The following is an 11,835-nucleotide window of genomic DNA, read 5'->3' on the forward strand; positions in this document are numbered from 1 at the left end:
GGAATAATACAGAATAGACAATAATGAAGAATAAATTAATAGTAAATTATAAAGTAAAATAAATAATCATGAAATGTAGTTTTATAATCTTCACAAACATGGCGGACGCGTTGACGTATCGCAGCAAGGGCTCAAAGCAGAAACGGCCCTGGATTGCAGTGATACATGATGGTGAAAAATGACTGAATGAATAATACTTAAAGTAAGTTAAGATTTATTCATCTTAATAAATGAACCCCCCCCATTGCTGTGGTCTAGAACCGCCCCTGTTTGAGAGGCCAATAAACGGATTAGTATTTAATTATTTTGAAGATAAAGAGGACGTTCACCACCCAGAGTAAATAGAGATACCTACAATATTAGAATGAAATACTCTATTCAAATAACAGGTGAGATTACAGCAAGATTTATTTTCTTCATGTGTGTGGATATTATGTATATTTGCTTAAAGCTTTCAACATTATTTTCCAGTGCTCCATATTGTACAGACTGGTATTTAACATAAAAATAAATGATTACACAGACAGAAATCATGCGTGGTAAATTTACCTTTCTAACTTTAACTCTCCTATATTATAACTTTAAATGAAACTTTTTTCAGAAGACTTTTTAAAAAGTTAAATTTCATTTCCACTGATAATGCTGCTACATGTAATTATCATATGATATATGTACATAGATGTTTTTATTTGTTCACTGATCATTTTAATACATAGATAAGTGCTTGCTTAATAAGAACATATATTAATGATTGGTTTCCTTCTTTTTTTTTTTGGAAAGTTTTGCCCTCTTGTTGACCATATAATTTTGCAACCATTTTGCATGTTTGAGTAATATTCTGATAATAAATATATAACACCCACCAAACAGCATTTATCATGATTTAGTCATGTGGTGGTCTGTGACGTTAAATAAAATTAGATACTATTACATATTCCATAGTTAAAGTAGTTAATTGTTTGAAATTCTAGTACCAGTACTTAATTTTTTTATGACTAACTAATTATGGCAAACATGTCCAAACTCAGTAGATGCTCATAATATTTCCAGAACACTTTTGCATGTATACAAATAATATAAATATTATTGTAACAGACAATGTTTGTCTTTCTCTTAAAGGGGAAGTCACACATTTACAGGCGCATGCCTAATGAAACCTAATGGTAAATAACTGAAACATATCTCAGTCTGTCTGACAATGTGTCTGTTTGTAACAAGAAAAAAGTATGTCTACAAAAAAATTAAGTTAGAGGCCAAACTGAACTAGTATGTCAGCGATTGCCAGTGTTAAACTTGTATGAGCAGACAATGAGAGGATCACAATTTATTCCATTCAGATAAAGTCCTGGAACCAGAGTAAGACAGCAAGGCTTCATTAGATTGTAGTTTATCTGGACCAAGCGAGACATGTTGTCAGCATTATAGAACGACACCTGCTTTCTCTCACAGTCCAGATACAACCCTATTTTCTGTGGTTTGTCTCGAGTATTCAATGTAGTGTCCTCTCCATCCCAGGACAGAACATATCCTTTACTGTGTTTAAGGTGGAGCAGGATCTCACTCTCAGCTGACTTTGTTGCACTCAGCTGTGTTTCTGCATCCATCTTAACTCCCACAGTCCAATCTGGCTTTTCTCCAACCTCTATTTCCCAGTAGTGCTGGCCAGTTTGGAAGTTTTCCTCTGAAACTGTACCAGGGTTGAAGTTTTTATACAGACCAGTCACTCTGTCAGCTTGTCGGATTTTGGTACCCTTTGGAGACACTTTTAAGTATGCACTTCTAGGATCTTTTAGGGTCAAGCTCTCAGGAACTACAGCACAGACACAGGCAGAAACATTATTAGATACCTGAATTAATTGTTGTAGAGGTTATTACAGCGCTTTCAAGGCTGTATTCATATTTCTCAAACATTCTGATGATGTTTTGGTACTACAATAACAATTTATAAATATAGCTGCAAGCAGCAATTACGGGGCCAAGCACTACAGAAGCAAGCATCAGGCCAACTGCAGAAATTAGTAATTGAAGCCATTTTAGGATGATTTTAGTCAAAACGGCGGAAAAATCATAAATACAATCTCTATGTGATTTATTGACTTATTACGTTTGACCAATAGGTGGCGCTGTTATCAAATCGATGTGGTGTGTTCTGTGTGAGTTGACAATGGCACACACAAAGTTTGGTGTCAATATGCCAAAGCATTGCAGAGATACAGCCTCAAGTGTCATTTTGGCATCATGCCTCAAATTCGTTGCTGTGGTATGCGAAAACGGTTTTGTCTATCAACACAAAATCCACAACTATTTGTCAGCGTGGTCTGAAGATGATATGATTAGATTTTGGTGAAAATCAGACCAACGGTCTAGGAGTTTGAAAAAGTAGGTTTTTAACGAAAATCTAAATGGTGGACAGGAAGTTTGGCTGACTATGGCAACATTGGTATCACTGTTCTCAGCACGACCCAAGGAATCTATTAACACCAGTCTCATTACAATAGGCAAAATTCACAGAAAGCTATTAGCATTTTTAGAAATTTCATTATAACTTTATAACATTATAACTTAACTGTCTCAAAACTTTTTGAGTACTTTCAGGTCATTGTCTCGATGATACATACAAAGTTTCATAATCGTACACCAATGCATTCGTAAAATATAGCATTTTATATCATAATACTCTATTGTAGTCAATGGCAATTTCATGTTTTGCTCAATTATAGCGCCACCAAGAGGCACAATCCCACCAAATTTTTTATGTGTCCTGAGAGTGTGCCCATACATATGTGTGTCAAATTTGGGGAAAATATCTAATTTTGTTTTGGAGTTATAGACATTTTTATATATGAGAACAGAAAAAATGACTGATGGCTGATTTTGTTTGCATTTTTTTGGCACTTACTATCAAAATTTTGGCAATTAGGCATTCGCGTGTAGCCGGCATGCTATGTTTCCGAATTTCCTACAGTGGTTTCGTGTCGATCGGAGTAACGGTTTCTAAGATATTAGCAAATGTTTTTTAAGTGCTAAAATGCAACACCTGTCTAAATGGTGGACAGGAAGTTTGGCTGACTATGGCAACATTGGTATCACTGTTCTCAGCACGACCCAAGGAATCTATTAACACCAGTCTCATTACAATAGGCAAAATTCACAGAAAGCTATTAGCATTTTTAGAAATTTCATTATAACTTTATAACATTATAACTTAACTGTCTCAAAACTTTTTGAGTACTTTCAGGTCATTGTCTCGATGATACATACAAAGTTTCATAATCGTACACCAATGCATTCGTAAAATATAGCATTTTATATCATAATACTCTATTGTAGTCAATGGCAATTTCATGTTTTGCTCAATTATAGCGCCACCAAGAGGCACAATCCCACCAAATTTTTTATGTGTCCTGAGAGTGTGCCCATACATATGTGTGTCAAATTTGGGGAAAATATCTAATTTTGTTTTGGAGTTATAGACATTTTTATATGAGAACAGAAAAAAATTGACTGATGGCTGACTTTGTTTGCATTTTTTTTGCCACTTACTATCAAAATTTTGGCAATTGGGCATTAATGTGTAGCCGGCATGCTATGTTTTCGAATTTCCTATGGTGGTTTCGTGTCGATCAGAGTAAGGGTTTCTAAAATATTGGCAAATATTATTTAAGCGCTAAAATGCAATGTTGCACAAACCATAAGACAAAACCTGGCATGTTTGGTATCACTGGACTCGGCTAGGATTCAGGAGTCTAAAAAGATGACTCCCGTGAAAATAAGTCGACCACACCCAAAGTTATAAGCATGTGAATATTTGATTTTACCACTAGGTGGCGCTGGCTCAAAACTTCTCAGGCTCCTTCCGGGCATCTTGCTGATTACCCATACCAAGTTTCGTAACGATACGTCAATGCGTTCGTAAAATATAGCATTTTACTACAAAATTCAAAATGGCCGACGCCCAAAATAGCTGACATGTGAAAACTGGGTATCATTTGACTTGGCATGATGCACCTAATCTAAAGAGACCAGTGATTTTGGGCCAAAACATTCAGAAGTTATAAGCAAAAATATGCATTTTTCATATCTCCTGACCACTAGGTGGCACAGCACCGAAACACTGCAGGTAGTCTCAGGTCATGCTTGTTATAACACACACTAAGTTTGGTGTCAGTACGCCAAACCATTGCAGAGATACAGCCTCAGATCCATTTATGCGAGCTTTTTGTTGGATTCGTTCTCGCGTTATTCGAGAACGGTTGGACGAATCAACTTGAATTCCATAACTTTTTGCCAGCATGGTCTGAAGATGATCTGAGCCAATTTTGGTGAAAATCAGACAAACTGTCTAGGACGAGTTCGAAAAAGTAGGTTTTTCGAACAATTTAAAATAACGAAAAAACTAAACCTTACAATTTTCTAATTTTGGACTTCATGGGCCAAAGATTCAGGTGAAACAAATAATTTTCCTTCTGTGCCTTACGGTTCAAACGTTATTAGCATAAACATGAGTAAAATTGTGGACAAGTGGTGGCGCTAGAGAGTTTGAGTAAGAGACTCCAAATTTGCTATGGTGACTGTTCTGACTGTCCTCTATCAGTGTGCCAAATTTCACAACTTTCCCACAAACGGTTCTATGAGCTGCCATAGACTCGAGAGCGGAAGAAGAAGAAGAAGAAGGAGAAGGAGAAGAAGAAGAACACCAACAGATACAATAGGTGCCCACTCACCTTCGGTGCTTGGCCCCTAATTAATTGCTGTAATTAACTGCTAAGCACAGTTTCAGTTTTAAATGTATATATTTTTATTATATTTTTGAGAAAAGATTAACATTTCCAACTGATTTACCTCAACAAAATATTTGCATAGCTAATTCCGATTGATCTATTTCTTAACATGTATTTGGTGAATTGTGATTGGTTTTTCTTGCATATATTTAATCAACTATAGCAGTCTTTGCACTACAAATGTGTCAGTGACAAAGGATGTCAAAAATTATTAAAAATCATTAAAATCAAATGTCAAAAAGGCAGGCAAAGGATTTTCAAATATTATAATTTTAAATTAAAATGGATTCACAGCTCGACCTTTTAACTTTTTTCTATATTAACAAAATCTACAGAGTTATGATAGTTTTACTCCATAACTTATCATTCTGAGATTTAGGCCATGTTCATCATAAAATGTATGTTTTCAATGTTTAGATGTTTTTATTGCATAAATTGCAATTTAAACTTTATAGATCATGACAAAGAAAGTGTGTCATTGTCACTGAGTGTCACTGATCCAAAATACAGTGTGTTATGTGACAGAAAGCATAATGAAAAACAACCAAGGTAGGACTAGTACAACTATAATAATACTTTTTTTTTTTGCAGATAGATTATGAATTTATTACAGTGGTTTTACATCATGGTTAAAATATGGTTACTATATTGAAATAATAGTAAACTTGTGGTTACTGTGGTTTTACGTTAGCTGTTACAAAATACTTGTTTGTCATATTATTCACCTGGTTTGATGGATCCCAGCATCTCTTTCCACACAAAGAACTGCAGGTGAGTTTCATGGGGGCCAAGGAAGAAGGAACCAGTGCGTACAATAAGATCATTCACCTTTGACATATACCTGAAACAAAGTCATGTCAGCATCAGAAACTTCAATTCTACCCAAGAGTGAACACAGATGTGATTTAGGTCTAAATAACAGCACTGCATATTATTTACTGAGTATTTGATGGTGTCCCATTGCCTGTCTGCATGGCCTCTGTCTGTTTAAGTCCTGTTTCACTCCACCACTGCATAAATACAGACAGATAAATCAATAAATAATTTTATTTACATCTATATAACCCTTTTTTACACCATTTAAAAAATATATGTCCTGTTGTAACCTGTAGAAAGTGATCGGGCTGATCAAACTCCAAGGCTGGCTGCAGAATATCCTCATTCTTTTTGCAATATAGCATTTTACTACAAAATTCAAAATGGCCGACGCCCAAAATAGCTGACATGTGAAAACTGGGTATCATTTGACTTGGCATGATGCACCTAATCTAAAGAGACCAGTGATTTTGGGCCAAAACATTCAGAAGTTATAAGCAAAAATATGCATTTTTCATATCTCCTGACCACTAGGTGGCACAGCACCGAAACACTGCAGGTAGTCTCAGGTCATGCTTGTTATAACACACACTAAGTTTGGTGTCAGTACGCCAAACCATTGCAGAGATACAGCCTCAGATCCATTTATGCGAGCTTTTTGTTGGATTCGTTCTCGCGTTATTCGAGAACGGTTGGACGAATCAACTTGAATTCCATAACTTTTTGCCAGCATGGTCTGAAGATGATCTGAGCCAATTTTGGTGAAAATCAGACAAACTGTCTAGGACGAGTTCGAAAAAGTAGGTTTTTCGAACAATTTAAAATAACGAAAAAACTAAACCTTACAATTTTCTAATTTTGGACTTCATGGGCCAAAGATTCAGGTGAAACAAATAATTTTCCTTCTGTGCCTTACGGTTCAAACGTTATTAGCATAAACATGAGTAAAATTGTGGACAAGTGGTGGCGCTAGAGAGTTTGAGTAAGAGACTCCAAATTTGCTATGGTGACTGTTCTGACTGTCCTCTATCAGTGTGCCAAATTTCACAACTTTCCCACAAACGGTTCTATGAGCTGCCATAGACTCGAGAGCGGAAGAAGAAGAAGAAGAAGGAGAAGGAGAAGAAGAAGAACACCAACAGATACAATAGGTGCCCACTCACCTTCGGTGCTTGGCCCCTAATTAATTGCTGTAATTAACTGCTAAGCACAGTTTCAGTTTTAAATGTATATATTTTTATTATATTTTTGAGAAAAGATTAACATTTCCAACTGATTTACCTCAACAAAATATTTGCATAGCTAATTCCGATTGATCTATTTCTTAACATGTATTTGGTGAATTGTGATTGGTTTTTCTTGCATATATTTAATCAACTATAGCAGTCTTTGCACTACAAATGTGTCAGTGACAAAGGATGTCAAAAATTATTAAAAATCATTAAAATCAAATGTCAAAAAGGCAGGCAAAGGATTTTCAAATATTATAATTTTAAATTAAAATGGATTCACAGCTCGACCTTTTAACTTTTTTCTATATTAACAAAATCTACAGAGTTATGATAGTTTTACTCCATAACTTATCATTCTGAGATTTAGGCCATGTTCATCATAAAATGTATGTTTTCAATGTTTAGATGTTTTTATTGCATAAATTGCAATTTAAACTTTATAGATCATGACAAAGAAAGTGTGTCATTGTCACTGAGTGTCACTGATCCAAAATACAGTGTGTTATGTGACAGAAAGCATAATGAAAAACAACCAAGGTAGGACTAGTACAACTATAATAATACTTTTTTTTTTTGCAGATAGATTATGAATTTATTACAGTGGTTTTACATCATGGTTAAAATATGGTTACTATATTGAAATAATAGTAAACTTGTGGTTACTGTGGTTTTACGTTAGCTGTTACAAAATACTTGTTTGTCATATTATTCACCTGGTTTGATGGATCCCAGCATCTCTTTCCACACAAAGAACTGCAGGTGAGTTTCATGGGGGCCAAGGAAGAAGGAACCAGTGCGTACAATAAGATCATTCACCTTTGACATATACCTGAAACAAAGTCATGTCAGCATCAGAAACTTCAATTCTACCCAAGAGTGAACACAGATGTGATTTAGGTCTAAATAACAGCACTGCATATTATTTACTGAGTATTTGATGGTGTCCCATTGCCTGTCTGCATGGCCTCTGTCTGTTTAAGTCCTGTTTCACTCCACCACTGCATAAATACAGACAGATAAATCAATAAATAATTTTATTTACATCTATATAACCCTTTTTTACACCATTTAAAAAATATATGTCCTGTTGTAACCTGTAGAAAGTGATCGGGCTGATCAAACTCCAAGGCTGGCTGCAGAATATCCTCATTCTTTTTGCTCTCTGTAAACCTCAAGTCAATCATGGACAGGTTTTTCTGCATGACTTCTATAACTTTCTCCTCCTCGTTCTCCAACTGTTTCTTCGCCTCTGCCTCTTTTTGTCGTAAAAACTGGTGCATTTCTTCAAACTGAGCAGAGATTTTTGCTAATAAGGTTTTGGATTCATCCTAAATAGTGAAAAACATTCTTCACATAAATGAATTCAATATAAATAAACATGCTAAATATCAAATGCTAAAAGAGATCTCTTTGGTAAAATGCCTTGATACCTCCGTTTTGGTGATCTCAGTTTTCTGTTTGTGGATCAAGGATTTGAATTGTCCGTTTTCTTTATCAAGAAAATTTAAAGCAGCCTTCAGCACCATCTACAGAACAAAAGATACCAATCAGGCATGATTTGAAAAGCATAATGAAAGCAAAAAGAAAATGAAGTTCTGCATTTATAAAATTAAATCATCCTGAAATTCAAATTTAGAAACATAATTGTATGCCATGATATGAACAACAACATCACACAAATAACAAAGGCTGAAAGACACTTGAAAGCAAGAAAGGAGCTTTTAAGCTGCAGTGCTTTCATCAGGAAGTCAGAATTGACTCATATGTAAATGGCCGTGTTTACCTTGTTGATCTGTGCAGCTTCTTTCACTGGTTTAAAGACGTGTCTTGCATGTTTGTCTCCATCCCTGCAGATGACACACACCAGCTTCTGACAAGTCTTACAGAACAGTTTAAGCTTCTCATCGTGATCAGAACACATCAGCACCTTTGCCATTTCTAATTGTTGCTTGTCAGTGCAACCTGTTATATTTCATTACAATAAAAAAAGCAGCTTGTTTTCAAAAAGAAAGATGATGTTATATTGCCAGATGTATTTGTTCTTTAGGCAAGACTTTGTTTCCTAAAGTGTTAAAACACTTTCGGTTGTGAATACATTTAACATGTACACAATGTTCTTGCCACAACATGTAGAGAATGCAAACAACTCTAAGCTGTGGCCCAGTGCCCGATGTTCTGGGTGGGTACACATGCCACGCTGTTGACTCAACTCCAGATATTGTGCATTGTATCAACTGATACAAGAGCAGCTAAGGAGAACACAGGAAAACATTGACATACACTAATTGACTGAGGATCATACACTACTAGACTTTCAAGTCATTCCAAACACACACACACAAAAACACATGCAGAAAAATATGCATCGTTGTTTGGAGATGGATGACAAATGAAAACAATATTTTAGGCAGAGTAAATACAGTGGCCTAGAAACAAGGTCTAGGTGAGTCTTTCACCTCTGTTCAGAATATTTTCAACTTTTTCCCGAAGTCTGCTTGGTGTGATGGTCAGCACATGCACAGGTGGTGCAAGCACATGACAACATTCAGGGCACGTAAACTACACACTGTAAGGCAGTAACCCTCCATATAGTCCACTCAACGAGTGAATGAAACAAGCGAGCAAATTCAGAGACGAACACCTGCTGTTAACAAGCAGAATCACTAAAAGAAAGTGAAACAACAAGAACAGAAAAAAGAAAAACACAACAACTAAAACTGACTTCCAGCCAAAGCCTTAGATGAAATCAGCTGAAATAAAAGAAGACATCAAATCTCTCAAGATCTCAGAGGATGATTAAACAGCGTCACAAACAGCATTACCAACTTCACTTATTACAATTTGACTTTATTTATTTTATACAAAAGTTCTTTTTGTGAATTAAAGAGGTTTAGATGTTGATGTTTTATTGACAAATTTAGTTTGAAGTCACCATAGTGGCGACTGGTGTTTGCTGTCTGCCTCATTGCTGAGTGGTTTGCATTGTAGCTCCGTGTAGCTTTGTTTTTCTTTCAGAATCTCCGTCTTACTATCATTCGCTGCTGTCTAAATGCTATAGCCTATATAGACTTTGTTTCTATGCGTGGTAGACATGAAGGGACGAGACTCTGGAACGACAGCCATGATAGAATGGGACTCAGAAACAGCAGCCATTTTGTGGAAAGTTTCTGGGCTGGTAGCCATTTTGCAAGAAGTCTCTGGGCTAGCAGTCATTCTGTGAACAGTCTCTGGGCTATCAGCCATCTTATGAAAAGTCCCTGAGCTAGCAGCCATCTTGAGGAGTGACTCGGCTGTCGGCCATTTTATGGAGAGGCTCTTGACTGGCGGCTATGATGTGGTGAGGCTCTGGTGTGGCATTTGACATACTTATTTTCAATACTTGAAATATTTGGTTTTGTTGTAGAATTCATAGACTTGATTCAATCACTTCAAATCTACTAAAGCTAAAATTGTCACCAATGGAATCACCTCTGCTCCATTTCCTCTTTCTAGAGGATGCAGACAGAGATGCCCACTTAGCCCAGCCCTTTTCATGTTGGCAATTGAGCCATTAGCCAAGGCAATTAGAACTAATCCCAATATAAAAGGTTTTGATATTGGCCCTGATACACACAAAATATCACTTTTTGCAGATGACATTCTTTTATTTTTAACTAATCCAACAGATTCTCTTACTCACTTGCAGAACTTTTGGTAACACTTTATTTTGATAGTCCATTTTAGACATTCTACTAACAGTAAGTAACTTTGCAACTACATGTTAATTAGCAGTCATTAGAGTAGAGTCTGTTAATATCTTCTAACACTTTACTTTGATGGGCCCACAACATACAACATACTGACTATAAGAATCTTTGCAAGTATATGTCAATTTATTCGACTAACCTAACAGTCTACTCTGAGTCAGTAGACATGTAGTTGTGAATTAATGAGAATTGGTTGGCATGTAGTTGCAAAATTACTTATAATTAATGTCTAAAGTGGACTATCCAAGATATTGAGATATTTAAGAGATCGAGCATTTAAAGGAGACGTGCAAAATAGTGAGTCAAAGCCATGCTAACTCAACTTTTTTGAGAAAGAAAAAAACCCCGCACTTTATTCTTAACTGAACATTTACTTCAACCATATAACATAATTTCTTCACACATCAGCTTTACAGTTCTTTCAACTTGTGGTGCAGAAAAATAATTTCAAACATCGGTTCAATTAATATTTTTAAAATTCTAATAAGTGTTTCAATGGACTGAACTGATTTTTAACACTTCTGTAACTTACATTACAAGATCTTTGTGGACTGGTACGTACCCAATCACTGGAAAAATATTCAGCTGATAATGCAGAATTTGACACGAGTAACTGCGGTCTCACGGTTCCTCTACAGCTCTTTTCAATAGACTACTTCTGAGTATTTCAGCATTAGCCACAATAGAGGGTGTTGTATGTAAAATAGGGTGACTATTAAAAATAAATACTGTAGAATAAACTGATGCAAAAAATCAGAGAAAATGGAAGGTTTCTTTGAATGATCTAATAGTAAAACTGTCCTCCAGTTGGTCTACAAGCAGACAGCTCCCAGCAAACATTTGGACGTTTAATGACCGTTGAAAAGACGTCCCTCCGACACGTCCCGTCATGGTTGAAAAATATATCCAAAATGAAAATTGAACCGACGTCTTTGACGTCTTCTGTCCGTGAATTACACGTCTTTTCTGCACGTCCCTGGACGTCTAAATGTGTCATCTTCTGGATGTTTATAAGATGTGTTGCTGCATAATTTAAGTATAAGCCTGCATATAAAATAATCACACACCCATTGTGCAACATCGTGAAAGGCACATCTGAATTTGACCAATGTTCTAAAAAGGTCCAAAATCGGTCCAGTCAGACCTGAACGTCTATAAAACGCTTTAATCACGTGTATCACAAACAATAACACATTTGTGGACTAAAGTAAAAAGAAGAGTGTTCTAATTTACCACATATTTTATTGTGAATACTACATT

The 11,835-nt window shown here is 35.8% G+C and overlaps 1 protein-coding gene across 1 annotated transcript in view; it reads right to left on the reverse strand.

Moving 5' to 3' along the window:
* Window positions 1-10,193, reverse strand: part of LOC107700138 (zinc-binding protein A33-like) — a 14,774-nt gene extending 4,581 nt beyond the window's left edge. The window contains exons 1-6 of the mRNA XM_016501677.1: window positions 10,097-10,193; window positions 8,613-8,791; window positions 8,260-8,355; window positions 7,924-8,157; window positions 7,757-7,827; window positions 7,543-7,658 (exon numbers count right to left, since the gene is read on the reverse strand). Coding sequence (XP_016357163.1) covers window positions 7,543-7,658; window positions 7,757-7,827; window positions 7,924-8,157; window positions 8,260-8,355; window positions 8,613-8,791; window positions 10,097-10,193 — 793 coding nt within the window. The remainder of the gene's footprint in view (window positions 1-7,542; window positions 7,659-7,756; window positions 7,828-7,923; window positions 8,158-8,259; window positions 8,356-8,612; window positions 8,792-10,096) is intronic.
* Between the last annotated feature and the right edge of the window lie 1,642 nt (window positions 10,194-11,835).

This window comes from Sinocyclocheilus anshuiensis, unplaced genomic scaffold (assembly GCF_001515605.1).
Source record: "Sinocyclocheilus anshuiensis isolate Anshui unplaced genomic scaffold, SAMN03320099.WGS_v1.1 scaffold955, whole genome shotgun sequence".
Lineage (NCBI taxonomy): Eukaryota > Metazoa > Chordata > Actinopteri > Cypriniformes > Cyprinidae > Sinocyclocheilus > Sinocyclocheilus anshuiensis.